This window comes from Taeniopygia guttata, chromosome 4 (genome assembly GCF_048771995.1).
Source record: "Taeniopygia guttata chromosome 4, bTaeGut7.mat, whole genome shotgun sequence".
Classification (NCBI taxonomy): domain Eukaryota; kingdom Metazoa; phylum Chordata; class Aves; order Passeriformes; family Estrildidae; genus Taeniopygia; species Taeniopygia guttata.
Genome location: NC_133028.1, coordinates 9,534,585 through 9,557,629, shown reverse-complemented (window position 1 = coordinate 9,557,629; position 23,045 = coordinate 9,534,585). Strand labels below are relative to the sequence as shown.

At 35.0% G+C, this 23,045-nt stretch overlaps 1 protein-coding gene across 7 annotated transcripts in view; it reads right to left on the bottom strand.

The window, feature by feature from the left end:
- Window positions 1–23,045, bottom strand: part of RGS12 (regulator of G protein signaling 12) — an 83,291-nt gene that overhangs the window by 2,290 nt on the left and 57,956 nt on the right. For 3 of the 7 annotated variants that reach the window (XM_030270633.4, XM_030270638.4, XM_030270637.4), the window contains 9 exons: window positions 22,743–22,896; window positions 21,427–21,503; window positions 19,533–19,733; window positions 18,634–18,707; window positions 16,325–16,451; window positions 15,340–15,436; window positions 13,785–13,855; window positions 13,110–13,263; window positions 8,355–10,505 (listed from right to left, as the gene is read on the bottom strand). In XM_030270633.4, coding sequence (XP_030126493.4) covers window positions 9,871–10,505; window positions 13,110–13,263; window positions 13,785–13,855; window positions 15,340–15,436; window positions 16,325–16,451; window positions 18,634–18,707; window positions 19,533–19,733; window positions 21,427–21,503; window positions 22,743–22,896 — 1,590 coding nt within the window. In that variant the 3' untranslated portion in view covers window positions 8,355–9,870. Of the gene's footprint in view, window positions 1–8,354; window positions 10,506–10,765; window positions 12,016–13,109; window positions 13,264–13,784; window positions 13,856–15,339; window positions 15,437–16,324; window positions 16,452–18,633; window positions 18,708–19,532; window positions 19,734–21,426; window positions 21,504–22,742; window positions 22,897–23,045 lie in introns of those variants that run through there. The other 4 variants (XM_030270639.4, XM_072927960.1, XM_030270635.4 and 1 more) reach the window with 4 other exon arrangements.

Below are 23,045 nucleotides of genomic sequence, written 5' to 3'. Positions count from 1 at the left end.
GGTTCCCCCTACAATGATATAAAGAGGGGCAACTTTTTCAGAGACAAAGAACTGCTGTTATTAGATCAAACTGAGGAAAAAAAGAGAAACTTTCAAGGCACAAAAGGAGACCTGAGTAGGGACTTCCATTTCATCTTTAATTCCCATTTTCCATATATCTTCTTATACATCTTTTGAAAGATACCATCTTACCTGACATGCTTTTCCCAAAGTATTCTCAAATTTTGTGCCACAACACATGCAAGTGCCTGATCAGCATGTTTAGCCACACAAATCCCATGAGACTGGTGTGGTTAAATACCATAGCTGTCTTTCAAATATTTCATTTGTGTTTATTCCATGAAGTGATTGGTACAGTTTTATGCAAGGAAAAGAAATTTCCATGTATAATCATTGTAATCAAGAACTTTTTGATATGGAGAATGGAGGAAATGCAAATTAAAAAGACAAAAAAAGCACTTTCACACAGTTTCAATCAAATCACTCCAGGGTCTTCTTGAGGCTTAAAGCTTTCTATTTAAGAAAAATAAAATCCTAAGTGGTGCAATGCTTAGTGTTTCACCTACAGTGAAGCCCCACATGAATAATGTGAGTATTTCACATCAGTAATGCTTGCTGTTTTTTCAGAGGAATTAGATCAAACTCCAAACAAATCAACTGAGCAGAGAGAGGCAGAAAGCTCCCAGCCCTGCTAGCCCAGCATGACTTCAGCCTACTAAATTGCAGCTAACATTTAATGGGATTATATTACACTTTGTGTTTAAATCTCCCTACTGAAACTAACATTGGCTTAATTTTAAATGCTGCTTGCATGGCTGTGCTGCAAAATGCTATTCTTCTGTTCTGGAAGATTTATCTTAACGTGAGTGTACTGAATTGTTCTCTTGATCTCTTTAATCTACTATTCTACGCCCTTTGAGGAAGACCTGTGACTCTCCTTTCAAGTTGCTTTAAAAGAGCTACAAATTGCTGAAATGCCTACTGATGACAAATTACCACAAATACATTGGCAGAGCATGAGTCACCCAGCTGTCCTAGCACTGAGCATACACCCTCCTATGAAATGTCATGTAAAGGAACATCTTTGATTGGAGTGGAAGGTCTCACATCTGTTGACTTGGACTAGGTTAAAGCACTTTCCACAGACACAGCCTGCATTAACAGGGCACAAGAGATGAAAGAGCTGGAAACTCCTGCGGAGGAACACTATGGAAGGTGCAAGTATTGCTGTATTTATTTGGGTGCCAAGCCCTTCTACAGTGAAATATAAGAAATGCCATTAAGTCTTGGAATTATGGTGTCACTGAGTCACTGCACAAAGCAACTGGGTGTGCAGGTTGTCCAGTAGGAACACAGCAAAAATAAGGTCAATGTTTGCTCTCAGGCTTCACAAGATATAAGCTCATCTGAATAAGAACACATCCACATTATAGACATATATTTCTATTAATGTCCTTTTTAGGAGCAATCCCTCTGTAGCATCAAATAAATTACTACTACAGGCAGGGCAGTAATAGAGAACATCTTGTCTAAAATAAAATATTTCCAAAATATGGAATTACTAAGGGATGATACTGTGAACATTATTTTACTTTTCCCATCAGAGTAGAAAATATCTTAGCTCATTTTCACCAAAGAGGAAGATGATTTCAAGAGTAGCACTATATAGAAAACATATTTCAATGTAATTTTTTCCCTAATTTTTTAAGAAAAATCTTTTATGGAGCAAGGCTATTTATCACAAGTAGAAGGCATGATTTGTCAAACCAGCTTGTGTATAAATGTATCCCACAAATTTTTAAGTAGACTCAAGATTTGCATGTACTTCGTGGAGCTTTACAATGAGGTTGCTGTGACACTCTTACACTGGTCTCCTTCTCATGTTTTCTTTTTGAGTAACAAATCCCTAAAGACACTTAGCTGTGCAGGGCACCATCTAAGGTGCAGAGGGTCTTCACAGGTAAAATTTCTCTTCATATATTCTTGACTGCAGTGATGAATACCTCCATGGAGAGCTCTGCAGATGCTTTGCCATGTATGAAGCATGTCAGGAATGTTATTACATTTTCCCAAATCTAATTTCTCAGATGTCCTACCTAACTGAAGTAAAGAAAAGAAGACACTGCTTATGGCAGCAGTCACACAGGTGAATTTCCAGCCTGGAATACAACATTCACACTTATTGGTAATCTCCTCCCTTGCTAAGCATTCCACACAGCTCTCAGGGAATTTCCTTGTGCATCTGATCCCATTAATATGTTCCAGCTTGTTTAAGTTGGGAAGATGCAGGTCATGTTTTGTCCTTAAACCAGAGATCTGCTGTGTTACAGACTCATGGCCAAATGACTGCTTCGAAGGCTTAACTGCACCCATCTGCATTTTTCCAAAGGTGACTACAGTCAGGCACTGTTTTGGCTGATCTCCTGATTTCTGTTACCAGTAGTTCTCTTTTTGTGATATTTGGATTTTGTGTATTATTCTCAAGCACTCTAATATTATCATTATGGAGAACTATCTTTATAGAGAAAGACAAAGGGAAATTTTCTTCTTCTGTATTAAATAATCCTCAAACTTTAAGATCTAAGCAAAAGATCACAAGACATTGTCTTCCAGGTAGCTTAAGAATAAGGGAGCATTTGACCAAATTCCACACAGATACAAGGTCACAAAAAAACCTGGAAATTTCAGGTGCAGTGTTAACAGCCAAATCAGGATGATAGGATCATATAACCCTAAGTCTAATGCAGATGCTTGGGGATTTAAAAGCCTGCTCACAACACCTTGCAAGTATATTGTTTCTATACCATAATCAATAAATTCAGTTATTTTCAATGTGCTAAATTTTAGTTATGATTTTTAATAAAATCTCTTTCATGTGAATTGAGTGTTTCACTCATCATTCTACCTTTGCTAAAATCCTACTGTTCTTTTCAAAATCATTAACTATTTAGATGGCTCTAAGTTCTACTAAAAGATAACAAGAATATCCTGCTGATTTTCATGCCATTGATCCCAGGCATTTGACTTCTAATGTCAGAGAGGATCTGATCTCAGTTAAAGGGAACGAGCTCCAGATTAACGATTTCGTGCTGATTTACAGCAGATAAAAATCTGTTTTAAGTATTTAATAAAACTGAGACTATAACTCTCGTGAAAAGAAGCCTGAAGTTTTCAGGGGCAGTTCCTGGAACTGGCAATTGACATTGTACCATCCCCAAATGTGAGACTGAAAAAAGGAGCCCTTTGATGGTCGCTTCTATAGTGGGTGTTCATTTCAGGGTCCTGGAAACACATATAAATAACTTCTCCTTAAGGTGGACATAATCTGGCAGTTTCACTCTCGGAAAGACACTTATCCCTTCCTGTCCTAAACTGTTAGGAAATGCTACTTCTGCATATTAGCCCTCCCACATATGATTTCTTTTAAGTGGTGGATGAATGATTTCCACACTGACAGACATACTGTTACTACTGCAAGAACCCTTTTTTATTTTTTTTTTAAGTTTGAAAAGTGATTTATGCTTCTGAAGGGAAAATGATGCTTTACATTGAAGTTTTAGAATACCAGAGGTTAAATTTTCTTTGGCAGTTTCCTTCTTTTTATCTCTTAATTGATACAGCACCAAGAAGAAAGCAGATTTAATAAAAGATTCCTACCTACAGTTTATGCTAAATCTTTTCAAAGGAAATTTGACTTTATATGCTGAATTTCACTTGCATGATGAAACAGCAACTGCAGCATATGCTCAGTGCCTTGAAATCTGACTCAGGAAAATGAAGGCATCGAGCCAGGAAATGGGTTATGCTACAAAGCAGCAATATTGTACATTACCAGTTTATTTACTTTTTTCCAGGGAATTTTGGGAATACATTTGCAGCATTAAGTTTAGAAATGGGCAGATGGAAATCCTTTCATTGCACTCATCTCCAAAGCATTCACAAGTAGAACAAAGCACCAAACACTATTCAGAAAGACAAATTTGGACTATCACATGGAAGAAGGAGCTCACCAGTGGCATACAGATGCAAAAGAGGGAACACTGCAACCCGTGTTTGCTCAGGGCAGGGACCCTCCATGTACACAGCTACAACAGCAGCTGAAGGGAGCTGCACACAACATCATTTCAAAGCCAGGAGCACTCACAAATAAATGAAAAGTTCTGAATTTTGATCCAGGCAGACACGTGTGCCCTCAAAAACACTGTCCAATTTGCTCAAACTTTCTGTTTCTCCACTGCTAAAACTGAAACAATTTTTTACTACTTTCCAAGTAGTAGACATGATAAAACAACTCTGCAGCAGCCTACACATATTCAGCCCTCAGTGTGATCTTCCAGCATTTATTGTTAACCTTCACTGTGGTTTTCCATCAGCAGTTGGTAACAGGAGGTTTAATTATTGCAGAGAGCCCATGTTGGGAGATAGGGGATTGAATTACTTGAATCAATTTTAATTTAATCTGCCATCCATTAAGTTATTTTTCAATTATGAGAGTCTAAAGTGTGGTTGCACTGTGCTACCAGTTACATTTCACCGATAATTCAGCAAAGTTCATTTCATCATCCAAATGCTGCCATGGGTTTGCACAGATCTGGGTTTAGCCTATGTGCATTTGGTTCAAAGGACAGCTGTCATTTTTCTAACATTTCATCCAGTAAGTGATAAAATTTGCAATTCTTTCTAAAATGTTTATCTTGTTGCTTAATTAAAATAAGTTTACATTTCTATCATCCCCCAAGGTATTCCTTTTGTCTACTCCATTTGTCTACTGTAAATACTTCCCATTTGTCTACTCTAAACTCTCCTTCTCCTCTGTTTGTTGTTGATCACAGTCACATACTACATGTAATTTTAACATTTAAATATGCTCTGATTAAAAGAGGATTAAGACATCCCAGGCTTAGTATTTCTGGATTCTCATGGGTACTTATTTATATTGATCCAGAATCCAATTATCTTCTAAAAATTTACACATAACCAGTAAAGGATGTAAGTTACTCCAAGAAAACAGCCTTTGTTAAAAATAATTATTTACATTACTCTTACATCTTTTATATCATAATCACCTCCTCTTCTTGAATTTTTATTTATGTTTTCGTTCATGTGGTTATCTTGATTTACACAGGGAACATCACTGGACTGTTTCTATAATAAGCCACATGAATGAAGAGATTATCATAAATACTAGTTATGTAATATATTGTATCATTTATTACAAAAAACAAAGGTTCCTTTTCAAATTTTGAAGATAGATGTGTTTGCTCTTAGTCTCCTTAACTACCACAAACTTTTTTCCATTTGGAATTCATTACCATTAGAACTGAAAAGTTTAGCAGCCAAAAAAAGTGAAAGTCACAGAAATACCACTGATCTCTATTCTAATTATCTGATCTCTATTCTTCAGCTGCAGGGTACTGCATTCTCTCTGTGAATAATAAAGATCAGTTGGGGTTATTTTTTACTCTTTTTTTTGGCTTTGGGAACAATAGTCAGTCCAAGACTACCCCGCATTTTATTTCTGCGTAATTTATCTTTCACAAAACATCCTAGCACTGGTACTAACTATTCCATTTTTGAAAGATTTCTTTCCAACAAGAAAGGAAGCAAGTTTATTTTGAGGGTACAATTGTATATTTATTTTAGAAACAAAGTGGTTTCTTAAAAAAAAAAAAAAAAGCTATATAACTTTAGGCTGTCTAAATTAATTCTTTAAGTTCCATAGACATTCTACTGAAGCATAATTAGCAAGTTCACCATGCATTTCTTTTCCCTAGCTGGGTCTCTATCTTAACCAATGATATCATATGCTTACTAAAAAGGTAGCTTTGAATAAATTTTTCAATTGCATTGCTGGATCCAATCTATACTTCTTAAAAAAAACCCCTTCATATCTGATAGATGATTCCACTGACTGTAACTCTAGTATCATTTTGAGAATAATTCTCATCCTAGCTGGAAAAAACAAAGCCCCAAAAACAACAGGGAATTTTTTAAGAGAAGGAAGAATGATTTCTTGGACTCAAATCTACAGTCTGTGCACTTCAATCCAGATTGCTGCAAATTGTTCTACTTCAGGTTGAAATGGTATTCCATTAAAAAGTCCAGCTGCTATCATGACAAAATGCCCACCTACTTTGTAGTAGAGGCAAAAACCATCATGAACAACTCAGACCAGTGGAATATTGCTGAATAAACAATTAAGCCTGTGGCTTAATACTGACAGCTCTTAAGGAGACTAAAGGTTAGGGAGGCTGCCTTTCCCCATGGCTAACACATGTGCCCAACCTCTTGGAAAAAACTGGATAATATCCAAAGCACCCAGACTATACCAGGCAATTTAAAAAAGAAAAATAAAACAAAAGAAAAAAAGCCAAGGAAATTAAATCAGCATTTTAACACTTTCAAAAATGAATGCATCACTTCAAGCCAATCACACCACACAATAATTATTTCTTCCACAGATGGGACCACTATTATATGTAGAGACATGAAAGAATGTCTTCACATTCCAGAAACCTCTGATTTTTAAAGTGGGAAATTTGCCAGAACTAGCAGGCTTATTCAAAATAAAGACATTTTCTCTTGATGAGTAACGCAACTAGAATCAGTAATGATTCTTGTGTTGCTAACTGATTTGCTATTTACTTCATAGCTAAGTATTAATACAGTATAAAAACATTTCACTTATTTCAGAAAGTTAAGAACTGAGTTTGAAAGTGTGTTCTCAAAAGCTCAGAGTGATGCAAACCTTATTTTGCTGCCTTCCATTGTTCATATTCTGCTTTCTAGATCATCAGGTGAAAAAAACTTCAAGTGTTACCCATTAGAGGGATGGACATTGGCCTGGCTTTGCTACATCAGCAAATTGCCCCCTGCAGAACATGAGGGAGCCCTTCATCCCTCCCAGTCCTTTTCCCAGCATTTATAAACCCAAAATGTTCAGGGTAAGCACCCACGTCATTTGTCTTTAGGCCAATTTGGAACCAAGACTAGAGCCCTCTTCAAATTATGGAGTCATTATTTTTCTTTATATCCCAACATTTTAATTGAATAAACCAATCAGAAATGCCATTTCCATTGATGGGGGTTATGAATGAAGAACCATTAAAGCACTTAAAAAAGCAACCATTATTAATGATTTAGTTCTTTGAGATTTCCATTCTTGACTGGAGAGAGTTTCCAGAAGTCTTTATTATAATTATGTACATCATCAAACAGCCCTTCCATGCAAACTTGAATCATGAAAATAGAAAAGTTTTGATTCAGCCCACATTTTTTCCATAAAATCACCGTTCTTTTATAGAATACAGTTCCCATTAAATAGTAGTGTGTTGTGAGAGGAGTGTAGAATACACCTAATATATGCAATAAGATTGTAGCAAAAAAAGGAAGATGTTTCATATTTTTTTTTAATTTTTATTATTCCTAAAAAAAATCTGGTTTGTCAGAAAGCTAAAAGAAATTTAGATTTTTAATTTTGCAAAATTAGTTTGATTACTTACTCTCATGGGTGACTATGACAGAATAATAAGGCACAATCACCACTGAAAGTATGGAACACTAGTTGAAATACATGCTAATTAAAATCCATTAAAAATAATAATTTAAATATGGAAGGTACTAGCTATTTGCTGTGAAAAAGTCTGAATAATTTTAGAAGGGGAACTGCTACAGGACTTTCCACTGCTTTATTTTCTCTCATGGTGGCCTACAAATATGTGAGAACACAGTGACTTTTGGAAAAACTGGATTTTTATTCCCCAGAACACAATGAGACCTAGTTAACAGCACGACACGCCTCTCTGCAGAATTATTCTTTTTCAATTAGGCTTCACAGTGCTGTTATGTAGGACCCATCTCAAAGAGTGAAAAGAGTAGTGTGGTCTCCAACACCCAACCAACCCCTCATTTCTTACCCAAGTTTACCAAATAAAGAGGTGGTTACTTTGGTTACTCCACATCAAATGAGCTGAGATCTCCAGCTCACTTCTTAGAGACCAGGGAAGAGTTGCTTTAGTTTAAAATAAGAAGGAAAGTAATGAATATAAAGTTTAGCCCAAGAACCCAAAGACAGAAGAAATTCTCCTTTCAGGAGTTCTGACTAATTCCAAAGAAATCTCCTGCCTTATCAGCCTTCTGGAGCACATGCCAATGCTATGGATTTCACATGTGACCCATCAGCATCTCAAGACAGCATTTGCCTTTGATGTCTAAAAAATCAGCTTTCTGTCATGGTAATTGCTAGTTCATATCTATTTATCTGTTTGTCATCAGAAGATAATTTTAATCAGAATTCTTAATCCAGGACTGAAAGAATTTTTAAAATAATGAATAAAATGAAAGCTTAAAACCAGTTTGCGTAACTAGAGCTAGAATTTATTACTCCTGAGAGAACAATGATACAAAATACATGTGAAAACTACACAAAGATTTCTACAAAGTAAAAAGTAGAAAGTGGGAAAAGGGAAAGCTACAGCTCAGTGGTTACACAGAAACTTATGGCATGCATTAAAATATTGTAAATTCATGAAGTTTTTTTTTAAGTGCAAATGGTTTTTTTAACAGTTCTCACTGAAAAATATGCAAACTGATACCTATGTTATACACTTGACATATTATCAGAAAGACACCAACACAAATCTATGCATATATACATCAACATGTCTGAAGTACATTTTGTGGTTCTGTTATTCATAGGCACTGGTTACAAGTCCGTCTAATATTCAGTTTCAGAAATTAAGTGGTAGCGCTAATAGAACATTTCTCAGATACTACTAATAAAGGAATTGGCTTTTAAAATGCCAAGAGGATGAAATCATTTGCATTGCCATTTATAAGCATCCAACAACCAAAGAAGTATTTACAAATCATCAACCATACAGATAAAGAACAGTATCAAATACTCTGTGTAAAAAGATAAATAATTAAAATGTATATTCCCACATCACAAAGAAATGTGATCATACAAATATGGCACCATATGTTTGTGAAACATCAAAAATAAATGTAGCACATAGATACCTCTTCTTATATTTTACATTAAAATGCACAGTACAATGACTGTAAATGTCAATGTCACGACACCCATTGTCTTCAAATTCCTGTTTCTGGTAATAGCAATTATTATTAGAGTCCATGTTTATAAAGAAATTCCATACTTCAGCCTTGGGCTAATATTGCTCTGTGATATTGCTAGACCATGAAACTCGCATCCTAAAAAAGTTACATATTTTCTTTAAAATTATCTATTAGAAAGCTACTTGATATGTGAATATTCTGGGAGAAAGTGTGATAGATGCAATCTATTTCTCTGTGTAGCAAAGTATGGGTTAAAAAAAAATAACATTTTTACTTTTGTTACAAATATCAAATTTATTAGTGAAATATATCCTAAGTTGAGCCTTATCCATTAAAAATTTTAATCATAAACAATACTGCAATTTTCAACACATAATTAGGGGCTTTGTTAAAGTACTTAAACTTCCAAACCCTAATCATGTATCTCATTATGAGAAATGGATCAGAAAATCTGGAACACAACAGTGCTGTGGAGCTCAAAATGCTGATATCCTGTTTTGTACTCTGAGGGTGAATGAGATAATTATAGCATGTGGATGTATTTCAAAGGTTTGTCTGCATGTGGCCATTTATGGTTACATGCCAAATCCAAACAAAAAGTACATTGTTAAAGGCAACCAGAAGTATTACAGTTTGAACAGACTAAGGCAATTAAAATATTTTTTCCTTTTTTTTTTGGTTTAAAAAAAAAAAAAATAAGGTGCAGAGAGAATTTTCTTTGTTGTTTTAATGGGTGCCAAATACTGATTAACAGCGCCAAGGAAAAGTAGGTTAACATGAAAGGAAAGACTATTAAAATCTAGAAATACCTGAATTGGATCTTTGATATCCAGATTTTTCCTGATTACCTGCAAAAGGAGTTGGGGGTGGATAGTTGGCTTCCGTGAGTTTACTGATGTCTGACAGTGGCGTTGATGGTGGCGGTGGTAGCAAAGTGCTGTTAGGGCTGCTAATATCTCCTTCAGCCACGAGAGTCAAGTCTGCCACATTCTCATCATCCACCATCTGAATGCCTTCAGCCTGCAACTCTCTCGACTGCCTTTTCCACACCGCGGCGTTGCCCTCCTGTGCGTGAGGAATTGGAGACAACGGAGGACTGAGAGGAACACTGAAAGTCTTCTGGCTGTGGAGTGCTGCCAAAGCAGACTTATGTTTGTTTTCTGAGTAACCCATTTTCTTTACTGAATTTTCATTAAAGTTTTGCACGGACTCCTGTTTTCCACTGGGTGATGTACATCCATCACTGCCATCACTTTTTGAAACTCGCTTGCTGAGGCCTTTAGGACCTGTGGGTGTAGATGAGGATGGTTCTGGTCCAGCGGGTGGTAAACGAAGAAAGTCAGGAAGAATAAGGTCTTCTTTCCTTAGCAGTCCACGTTGGTCATCTGCTCTGTTACTTTGTGCTTTGGATATGAGTTCAAAAAATTCTATTGGGGAAAAACCCAAAATTGACAAGTTTTTGTCAGAAAGTGCAATGCTATTAAAATGTACATTTTCAGCACATTTATTTTCCATGAAGATCTTCAATTCTTTCAATGCTGCCTTGAAATAAGATCCCATGTTAATTAGGAACTTTTTCAATTGCAGCAATGTTCACTAGCATCACTATAATTAAGACCATCAGCATTGCTATTGTAAGAGTTTTGCAGTTTAGAACAGCTGCAATTCACTGAGCCTTGAACACATCTTCTATTTTACGCAGTTAATAAATCTGTACACACATGCAGGATTTTTTAATTCTTTATACAAAACAAGGCTCTAGTCTTACAGACAATGGGTGCACATTTTTATATTCTGGATGGGTTTTACCCATCTGAACTCAAAAATAGCATGCCATTTGAACATTCAAAGATTCAGAATGTTGCAAACTTCCTTGTTATATTGACTTTCTCTCAGAGTAATTCTATTTTATCACAGTTTCAATTCAATTCATAGTGTAGTTTTAAACCAGGATGTTATCATCACAGGGCATGATCAGATGATGATTTAGGTAACCCCATTTTACTTAGAGATGCAATGAATCAGTAGCTTACAGGTAGTCAGTAACCATCCAAGGAACCATAACTAAAAGCGATGGGGCAGCTTTTTAAAGAGGCTTTAACACAATTAGAAGTGATTTTCTGATCATGTCCCTAATGATATCCAATGGTTTAATATGTTTCTATAAATAATACTCATAGTAGATCAACACTGTTCTAAAAAGTTTCAAAACTTGGCAACAAGAAACTTATCAATTGTAAGCCAAGAGTTATACCACTCCTCAAAAAAGAAGCATTGCAACAATAAACAAACTCTTTGGTACAAAACATAGACATATAAAAATATGTAAATCTTAATATAGGGTCTCTGCATGTCCTAATTTTTCAAGAAGAAAACACTTTAACTACAGAATATTAAAAGATGCTTAAAAAGGCCATCTCCAACAGATTAAATAAAATCAACAGTTCAACCCAGCTTATTAATACTGTTTGAAGCAAAAGCCATTAAGGAATAAAGCAACAGAACATTAGTATCAGTTTTAACTTAGCATAGTATGAAGTTGTACACTTGCACTTGTATGACCTTATTCCTAAATCCTCTACTCATACTTGGCAGGCTTTGCAATGTATTCATAAAAATGACTTTTTAACATGCTTTTTCAAATGCTGCAAAATCTGAATGTAGCCAAGATGGAAGCTTCAAAATGCTTCTTATTGCCAAAGTTTTGCAAAATGGTAGTAGGCATACTAAAACATGCAACAGTTCTAAGATGTGTCATACAAAAATGTTTCTGAAATTTCAAAGTTCATGAAACAGTTGTTTGTTTTTGCATTAAAAAACAGTCTACAACATTTGGTATGCAATTTTCAAACTTTGACAAATATCACAAAACTCAAAATAAAATGTGAAAGCCTCGAACTCTGAAGTTTTCAAATTATGTTAATGTTTTACTCAGTCCTAGGAAAAAAAATGAAAGTATTAAAATGTGGAAAATAAGTTAACAAAAGAGTAAGCAACAGAAAATAATTTAAAATGCACTAATATTTTGTAATAACACTTATATGAAAAAACATATTTTGCAGTAGAAGTTTTAGCCATAGCATTTTTTTTTTCAGTTCTAGTCAGTGGACATTTATTCACAGATGAACATTCAAAGGTAAACATTCATTTGCTGCATAAATGTGCATAACCAGGCTTTGGATACGCATACAGGGTAACTTCAGCAGTAAATTTTAATCTGTGGGTCAAATATGTCCTTTGAGGTTTTTTTTTTTTCCTACATGGGAAAATAGGGAGGAGCGTGTAGGGTTGACAGACAGGTAATCACTTCAGTTCATGTCCTAGGGCACAGGGTGTTATGCCAAAATTTCTAGTGCTATATCATTTTTATTTCTCTTTTGCCCATAGACATCTTTCTATAAGAAAGCAAATTCCCTCATGAGATTTTTTTTCTGATGATATCACCAGAACTATTAAGATGTAAAAAAGGTAAAAATAGGACTCAGGAAATGCAAGATTACCAATAACCTCTTTGCTTTTTTCTACTTCTAAACACCTTTTGCTGAATGCAAGTTTTTCTGTTGCCCATCACATCTCCTCCACAGTCAGACTGGCCTGCCCTGGCTGTTACAGAGTTCAGCAAAAAACTTAATTAGAAAAATTCTTACCTGAGTACATTTGGGTCTACACTACTGTGCAGTGCCTGTCAAACACTTGTATAGAGGTGAACAGAAAGCCAAGCTTCCACACAGCTTACAGAGTATCAAATGGGATGTTCAACTGCAGTAGAGTAACTAATTCCCTTTTATTTTATAAGAATTAGGTACCCCTCACTTTTGAAAATCCCACTGGACACCTACATCAGTGTTTAGGTACTCTTAAAATTTTACTTTCAACTTACGAAAACTTGACAATTCAAACACACCAAACAAAAATACAATGGTCATGACTATGATTTTCACAACACAGTATTAAACACACAGCACCTACACAGACACAAATTTTTTTCTAAGACTACTTATGTTAATATGTAAGCTATAAAGTTCACATACCCTCAGCTTCATCCAAATTTATTTTCTGACTTTTTTTTTTCCCAATCTTTGCAATAGAGTCTTCTCTCTTTGACAGCCGGACTTCCCTAGCATTTTTTCCATTTTCGCCTTTCATTTTGATAGAATTAGACTTTCCTAGAGTTCTTCCCTCTCCCTGCATTAGAAGGAAAGTTAAGGTACTACTTACATTCAGGCTCTATCATTGTATACATAATATGGCCTAAAGGAATGAGGAAAGTTATTTTGGAAACACGTTTCTCTAACACCACAACAAATGCTTTAGTTTAGTCTTGATTATGGCAAAGAACATTTGCCATAGCAGTTTCCAAAAATGTTGAAATAAATATAATATTGTTTACTCTTAAGAATTCACATGACAGAAATGGCTTTTGAACTACAGAGTAGTTCAATTCTTTTCAAACATAGATAATCCAATGAGACACAAACCAACAAACACAACACAGTGAAAGAGTTAACTGATTCATCATGAAGACAAAGTTCTTCACAAATAAATGCTGTTGACAGTGGAAAACTATCAGACAGATAACAGCTATATTCAATCTAGTTACATAATTTGGCCAATTCAAAATCATGTGTGAATGCAGCCTTTGATACAGAATTCTAGAAGGAAACAGAAGATGATCTAATGGAGAAAAATCGTTGCAGAAGACTTACAGTAGAGCCTTGACTTCTTGAAGAAGATGATACAGTTGCAGTCTGTTTTACTAATACGCCTCTTTGTCTCTCTGTAAACATTGAACATAAATATACCTTCTGTAACTACAGATTTATAATTCCCTGAAGAAGCAAGATTTAAGGGACAATGATGGACACAACAGATTTTTGCTTTAAAATTGCTTTAATATGTACTCAGAAAGTAAAGAGGGAGCACAGTTGATAACCCTGACACTTTTCAGTAAAAACCTACCAGAATCTCCCTCCCATCTTCAGATTTTCCTCACACTGGCACTATTTTTAAAGATCCTGAAATTTCACTTATGTACTAAATTTTCAGTTGCTTTAGATCAAATAATCATAAAATCTGATAATTCAGTTTACAATTCTCAACATTATAATTTAAAAACGAAAATCATCAGAAAAGACCATTGAAAGGCCATGTTGAATCTTTCCCATTCTGTTTCACACATCAATTATTTTGCAGATGCTGCTGTATCCTCCTTGCCATCTTCTAAGTAACCAAATGCCTCCATCAAATTAAATCTGACTACAGAGAATTCAGTAACACAGAATCATAGCCCTCTTTCACTGGTACATCGCCACAGAACCAACTCACTGCCAGAATGATCCTCTATGATTTAGGCTTTTACAGATGCTGGCAGCACACTGCATTTAGGCTTTACTTGTAATCCTTAAACTAATTATCTGTGAAAGTATTTAGATTCAAACCATTTTTCAAAATAACAGTTGGTTTTGTTGGTTAGGAAAACGAAAAATCTGATTCTCCTCAATAAATGCCTCCATCTTTACAATCCCAGTTTTTCCTCGAAGAGAATCTCTGCTCTAAGTCTATTTAATTTAACCATATCTAATTAGGTTTTTGAAAATAAGTGTTCGATATCTCTAAAAAGGTCTCCAAATTAAACCAAACCTTTACTCATAAGGCTGCTTACATTAATCTAGAGTGTTAATTGTGCCAAGAGATTGTCAACTGTTTAGCTGACAAATTTTTATTTTTCCAATTATGTTGCCTGGGGTCATGAGTATTTATCCTTTTTAGTGTTATTTTCAGAAATCATCACTTAAAACTGGAGAAGTAGGCTCTGGTACTTCCCCACGCTTAAGAAGGATATTATGATAGCAGCATATACAGCTGCTGTACAAACTGCATCTGTTTTCCTTCCACAGAATGCTCCTTACTTAATAATTGCCAAATGTACAGGAGATATTTGGCACTTGATTCTCATTATTATTACTGGGCACTACATTCCTAAATTTGTGAGTGGATCTGTGGCTGAGTGCAAAAAATTCAAATATTACTACTGCAAAGTTTCTTACAGCAACAGTAAAAGTACCTGCTATCACAGATTAAATTAATCTTCCATCTTCAGACGCTGCACTACTTTTTAGTTAAAAAGAATTTATGCCACATGTGATATATCTATATTTAATCACATTTACCTCACCTTGACAGCAACAGGAAAAACTAGCCATAGTCGGGGTTTATAAAACTGACTTGGAACCATAAACAAAAGCTTTTATACAAACTTACCTCTACCCTTTGTTGGCTCTTTTTCATCTAGAACAACCCGTTGACCATCCAGATTAGATATAGGGACACCAAGATCAAGGGGTTCCTGCTCACCACTCTAAAGTCGGATCACAGTTTGTATGTAATAGAGAAAAAGCTGTTTTCAGAACAAATTTATGCAGTCTGACATTTTTGAAAGAAAAAAAAGCAAAGCATTTTTATGCTTCAGAGTAGCTTCAATGTATTCTTCTACCATTCTAAAAATGTTTATTCCAGTAGGGTATTTGGGGGAAAAAAAAATACATGGAGAAAAAAAAATCCTCCAGTTTGTAAGTGTGCTCAACTCTAGCACCATTAGTGTGTATGTTCAGCAAGTCATGTTTTTCAGAGGACACTTCAGATTATTTTTATTCTAAATTGATTGTATTTTGTTAATTTTGTAATTTCATTAAATAAAGTTACCTCTGTGCCAATAGGCTTTTCAGTTATCTTAAAAACTTGGATTGGTTCAGCTAAGAGAGCACACATACTAGAAACACCACAAAATTAACTTTACATTCCTAGGTATTCCAGCACAATAGAAAAGAGAACATGCTAGCCAAGAGTTCAGTAGTAGAGAAGTTGAATCAGTCTGCTTTCACAAAATATTTCTGCAGGGGGATTTGTGGCAACTTTCATGATTCCCAGGACAATGGAACAAAAGCTTTAATCCAACCAAATTTCCCTGGCTAATAATGGGAGTAGAGCTCTCGAAGAAGAAAAGTTCAGGCTTGCTTATTTTGGATGTTGGATTTATTCTGAAGAGAATATAAAACAGACATAAACTGAATATTTGAGGTAACTACTACTAAGCCTAATGGTTATAATTACAATGCATTTTATCTCAAAATGTAGCTGTAGCTATTTAAATGCCTAATTCCCAGGAGAGGAATCATTCCAGGGACTATCATATGATCTTCTCCAGACAGAAAATATTGCTGCTTGAATTACATCAAAGAATACTTACTAGTCTTGCCACAAGTTCATTAAGATTTAAACCATATTTTGCAACAACAGGCCTTAAGACCTCTGTTACTGGTTTGGTGGGTTTCGCCTTCAGACCAACTGACCGATTGATAGGAACAAGATCCAGCCTGAAACACAGCAATTGTAACATCAAGTGTGAAATATTCCAGTAAATAAAGTGAACAGAAATATGTAAAACCCAATCCACAACATAGTTGTACCAATTTACAGCTAGTAACTAGCTGGAACTGAAGTAGCATGAATGTATGCTAAACTGAAGTGACAAAGAATGTATTATTTTATTTTTATTTCTTTATTATTATATTTATATTTAACACAAATAAAAATTGTACTGTTTCACTTGGCAGAGCAGAGTGAAGGCCTGAGCCAGTCTATTTCCGACCAAGGAAATGCATTCCACAGCACTCCCATATTTACAGGGAGATTTCTCTGACCAGTTTGGTCCAGGAGTCCTTCCAAAGTGACTCCATGCCTGAACAATAGACATGGATGCAAGAAAAATATTTCTTCTCAGTTCCACAAGACAGACTCACAACTTCTTATGCAATTACATGAGATTTGGATTTGGACAAGTATTTTAATTTTTAATCACACTAACAAACACAGTGGAATTCCAGATGATGCTACTTCTTTAGGGTTGGTGCCACCATATGATGAAATATTGGTATAAGAGAAACTTACATACCAAAGCTGAAAAAGTAATTAACTTAGAATTTACAGGCTAAAGACAGCTCTCTTCTGAGCCAATTTTACAATTTTGCAGTGTTAAAACAGCAAAATAATAACAAAATACAATTTTTTAAAAAAAATTAAACCCAAACAACTTTTGTTAGCTTTTATTTCCCTGCACAGAGCTGTGCCTAGCTTTGGTTTGGTTTTGACTTTTTTTTTTAATTCACTTCACTGTGCCCTGAATCCTCCATAAGCCTCATTTAACTGCAATAGTACTATAGTACGAAATCAAGGACAAGCTTATTACTAACAAAACAATCAGAAGAAATGTACATCATCATCAGATATTACTATTATCAGTAAATTTTTCACTCACAATTAAATACAAAACTCATGTTTTACCTCACAAAAATTACTTAAATACAAGATGTTTAGTCATGTTGACTTTTCTCTTCCACAAGAAGCCAGAATAACTGAAACTTTGTTTTTCATATTTTCTTTGAATACAACAGTTACTAAATTTAATCATTAGATGGTAATTGATTCAGAAGTGGCAAACACTGAGGTAACTAAGTATACCCACATAGTATTTCTACTCTGTCTGAAAATGTTCCAAATATTTGACTATATTTGCTTACATAGCATCTACCCAGATAATGGAATAACGTAGAACATTTCTGCATTTTAATTAACACACAAATAACATATGGTACTGCCTACTTAAAGTTCCTTTTTAACTTGGAGACTCAACAAGCTCACACCTAATAAAAGACTGCTCAATGTCAATTTAAAAATTGAATATGCCATGCAGTATTTATTAACTTGAAGTACCTTTAAATAGAAACTAGTCCAGCTTCCTAAGGAAAAGTAATATAGACCCAAATTAAGGAATGCCTGACAAAATAAACTTCATTCACTTCAAAAGTCCAGGACAGTAATGTAATATATTTTACTTCAATACTTTTTCCTGAAATAATTATTTCAGGTGTTTTCATAGCATTAGTTTGGAAAAAAACACAAATGTTTTGAAAAAAAAAAACACATGCTATCAGATACATTACATAAAACTAAATATGTCGTGTACTGCATTATATTATATCCATACTAATAATTTAACATTGACTTGTTTAAGATTCAGGGTTCATCAGAGGAATTTTATTTATACAATTAGTCTTACTGTAATATTTCAGGTGGGCATATATATACAGCTATAACTGGCTGGGAACATGTCATCAATAAATATATCCATTTAATTTTAAGACTAGGAAACTCACAGTTCAACTTCCACACCTTTCTTGGGCTATTCCAACCTACTAAACATGTCTCTTTCTGATGTGGAAGGTCCCTTTGGACCCACAGCTCTGCCCAATGCTTTCACAGCTGCCTCAGCTTGAGCATTTTGACATCACAAAAATATTTAAATGTCCCTAAACTGAAACACTGGCATCAAAATCCCACTTGTGTCCTAAGAGCGATCCAGAAAGCCCCCTCCTGCAGATGCACAGCCTCCTGTTTCACTGCACAGGTAACTGGCAACATATCCTTTACTGCACTTATAAAAAGTGAAATGAAAAACAGGGTGGGAAAGGCCAGAGGAAGACATTACTTGACTCTTACCGAAATAAAGTGCGTTTTTCTAAGCGCAGGTCCCGAGACTCCAGGATGCTGCTGTCCTGGTGCAATACCAGGGGCTACAGAACATGTCAGGGATAAAAGAAGAGAGAGCAAATTAATTTTAAACTATGTAAAAAAGAGCAGCTGTGCTGTTAATTTTTTTTAAGGTAACTCAGCATATTATTAACATGTGCTGCACTCATTCTAGTGACTGCTCTTTTATGATATGGAACACAATTAAAGTGTGTTTACTTTTGGCTAGGTGTGTAACAATGACCAAAATTCAATTTCCACTGGAGTCAGCAGGTATTCAGGAACTTGGTTTTTACAACAAACCTAGATTCTTCAACTCCTATAAATTACATAGAATAATGCATTAGAAAATACAGCCAGCTAACAATCTTTAAAAGCTTTAAAATAAAGAGCCCATAACTATGGGGGTTTTTTTTAAATTCATTGATTTTTGTCATTGTAATCATCTAGATGGATCAAAAGCATGAATTTAAGAGAATAAATACTTCATGTTCACAACTTCTCTTTGAATTGGAGAATACTTCTCTTGGACTAAGAGCCATCACACACACACTGCATCATCCCCACAGATTGTTGTCTTGGAAATTTTCCTCAATATTAAAACCTGTACCTCATCTCAGCATTAATGCATCTCATTCATCCCTGAATAGCTGAATGTCACTATGTTTTTGGGCTTTAATGCAGTAGCATCTACTACCAGACATTTGTTTTCTTTGTGGATAATTCAATTCTCCTTTAATTTACCAGCACTGCCAACGTAAAGCTATGGGCAGAACCAGGAGATACGAGTCCGTATGGAAAGAACAGAATTCCTTATTTGTAAAATGGGGAGAAAAGTGCTTCCAAAAAAGCTCAGGAAGATGCAGTACCTTATCACCTCCAACTAGGAACAGGTCCACTGCAGCTATGTTGATGCCATGCTTCTCACAGACCCCAGAGAGCACCTCCTTGATGGAGAACCCCGATTTCACGGCCATTTTGCTCGAGGAGCCATCCGGAAGGTTTACACAGCAGTACTTGGGGGATTTATCTTTCTCTGGCACAAATGCAGGCAATCTTGAGGTTTCAGACTTGAAAGGAAAAAGAAAGGTCAGTGCCCAATGGGAAAATGAGGACTGGGTATAAACTTTCAGAGCCCGCACAGATTGAACCAAGCCAAGAACTGTACTTTCTACCATGCTTTAGAAATCCTTCCAAATACCCCAAATATCATATAAATTTAAATCCTGGGGGAAACAAATTTGGATAAAGATCATAATACTGCAAATATCTAAATTTATTTCAAGAACAGATGAAGTTTTACACAGTGAGTGTGTAAAACAGTTAGAAGATTTACTAAAGAAATACTAAGTAAAAACTATAAAAGTTAATTAAATCTTAAGCAACCAAATAGTTAAATGTCTGTGCTCAGTAATGTCCTGCTGATGTAAAAATTACTATTAGCACCCTATGAATCAATATTTAAGTGAAGATGAATGCCTTTAAATACCAAGTTCCTCAGTCTTTTCTCTCAAAAATTCTTCTTAACAAAATAGAAATTCTATGCAAAGAAATTAAAATTTCAAATTATTTGCTTCATGACCATTATTTTTTCTATTAAAGGGAATTAGAACTGCAATGCTATGGGCTAGGCACTAACCTTTATTCTAGAGTAACTGTAGAATAACACTACAACTAAATATCAGAAGTATCTTTGAAAATTTAACAAAAAGTTCACTTAAAACTTAAAAGGACACTAAAAAATACTGGTTCTGACAGCCTTTTAAGGGTACTCATCATGCTTTTTCTCTTTTCTTTAACTTTGTGCTTCTCACTCAAATCACAGTGTCTTTCTGACTTAAATCAGGTGGGAGTGGGAGAGAAATGAGGGGTTGTTGCTTTAGGCAGGCTTTGCATTTTCTATTTTTTAAGACAAGACTTTTCTGCAACAGAAATAAACATGACTTCACTGTGCTTGTTTCCCTGATCAATGTTTTTAGCATAGATAAAAATCACAGTTATTAGTTAATGGTTAATTTCACAGAATCTAGTCTATCTAAGGGATATCAAAAGCCCAAAAAAACTTCTAAATTTCCTTTTTTTTAGAGTCTTTCTCTATATCAACAAAGATAAAGTATTACATCTATGTTTTATTAATACTGTTTTAATTTTGCACCTCATTAGTTTTACACTGTGAAGGCAGAACTTAATGGTTAGAAATCACAGTGTCTTCACTTGTTAATTTCTTAGCATGACAAAGTGTTCACAACAAACTTCTCAGGTTTTTAGGACCAAGTCATAATGACAAGAACACATAACTTAAAAGAAACAGACGGAGAAGAAGCACCAGAGACACTGGCACAACAAAATCAACCTAATGCAACTTGCATCCCCCTTATTGCATAGGCCAAGAAGAGGAAAAGCTTTAACTTGTGGTTGTTTAAAGCAGATTATCATCTATGCAGGTAGAACAAACTGGTTTTAAAGAGCTACAGTCTTTAAAAGGGAAACTTTCTTCTGTAGTTCACTGGTGCATGATGTTAAGACAGACAAGATGCAAAACATATCCAAGGATAGCATAAGAAGTAATATATGAATACGACCTCTACTGCATTTCTTACAAGCTAAAATTGCCTAATATTACATTGTGCTTCAGCTGTATCACTTAAAAACCCTTTCCCAAGGGATTACATCAAACAAGCTACATCACAGTACTTAGAAAATCAATAATTGACTGTTTCATCTGCTCCCCCACTGGTTCATTAGTAAGAGGCAGCCATTTACCAAGTCAAGACTAGCAGTGGATGACATGGAGCCTTGTGATTCCCGTCTGTACGACAATCCATTGGACTGAAAAGAATCTGTTTGGGCAAAGAATCAGCAATCAGTAAAATAATAAATTTATTGTTTATTATAATACAGAACACTATTTCAAATATTAGCTTGTTGGGTCACAAATTTTTCTTTTTTCATTTAAAAAAAACACCAAATCTTCATACTGTGCACAGAAGCATGGAAACCAAAGCAACTTTTGGTCAAGTGCTTCTTGGTTATGTAACCCTTGAATAAATCCACTTGTTTTTATATTTAAAAAAAATTATATTTAAAAAAATATATTAGTTTTGTTAACTAGATTTAACAATACTTCAATGTTTCATCTTAAAAAAAATATTCTACCTCTTCAGATACTCTCAAGGGAGATAGATTTTAGTGTTCTAACACCATACTTGCACTTTTAAAAATATTTAAGACAATTACTAGTTATGTTCAGAAGGTTATGTCCATGATCTCAGCAAATACCTCTGATGTCTTTTCACATATGAATATACTAATAACACCCAAATTATCCTTATCAAATGTATCTTGTGGGTCTGGGCATTTACCAGAAGCAAAAACTACATTATCAAATATGGACCAAATTTGGTGCTTCACTGGAATTTCTTCATTATTTTCAACTCAACAGAATAGTTTATTGCAAAACTTTTGTCTCCTCTAGAGTCCACATACAGGTGCTTTCATAAGAGAATCTCTTCCTTAAACTCTCAAACACAATTAAGTAACAAAACAGCAGGTTACAAGGGCTTTCACACCTCTGATTTTCCTTTTTCATTTTAGTCAGGGAAGGTGAAAACAGATGGTGACTGTTCAAATGTGAACATACCTGGCTGCTACTGATAAAAGAAAGAAGAGTAGGATAATGCAGATGGAGGAATATTTATATAGCTGTAACTATAGCACTATTTGCTGTACAGCTCTTGGACTTTTCTGTAAAGATTTTAAATTATCTTTCTATAAAAATAGCAGCTCTCTGCTTGAAAGAGCAATTACCAGCACATAGAAAGGCAGAATGTTCCAAAACGTAGAAAAAGAGTCTTGTGAAAGTCAGTAAAAACATATTTAAATATTGTCATATTTTCATCTATTTACCTGTACATCTTCCACAAAACTGCAGCAATACCAGCCACAGTATGGCCTTCTGACTTGACAGTTCTTTTCCTCTGTCACTCCCAAGAATGCACTTAGGTAGCAACTAATCATGGTGAGATTAGTCATATCTATTGCTGAAACAAGCTTGAAACAAAGCAGAATGTGACACTCACCGTTTGGATAATCACCATTTTCTCTTCTCTTCTGTGATTTTCCCAAACTCTTACTTCTTGACCATGAGAAGAATGTTCCCCTTTTTTTCTTCTCAGTGTCCTCCTCTCCTGACTCTTCATTTAAAGATCTTCCTGACTTTGACTTACCACTTAGCTATCACCAAAACACAATTAAATCACTGGTTGGATCACAGGTGTGAGTATATTGTCTAAAATAAACCTTCCCATACTTCTTCCTAAAACAAGAGTGTGCTGGCCAGGTTAGCTGCCTCCTTTACCCCACGCACAGGTGTCTGTGCCAAC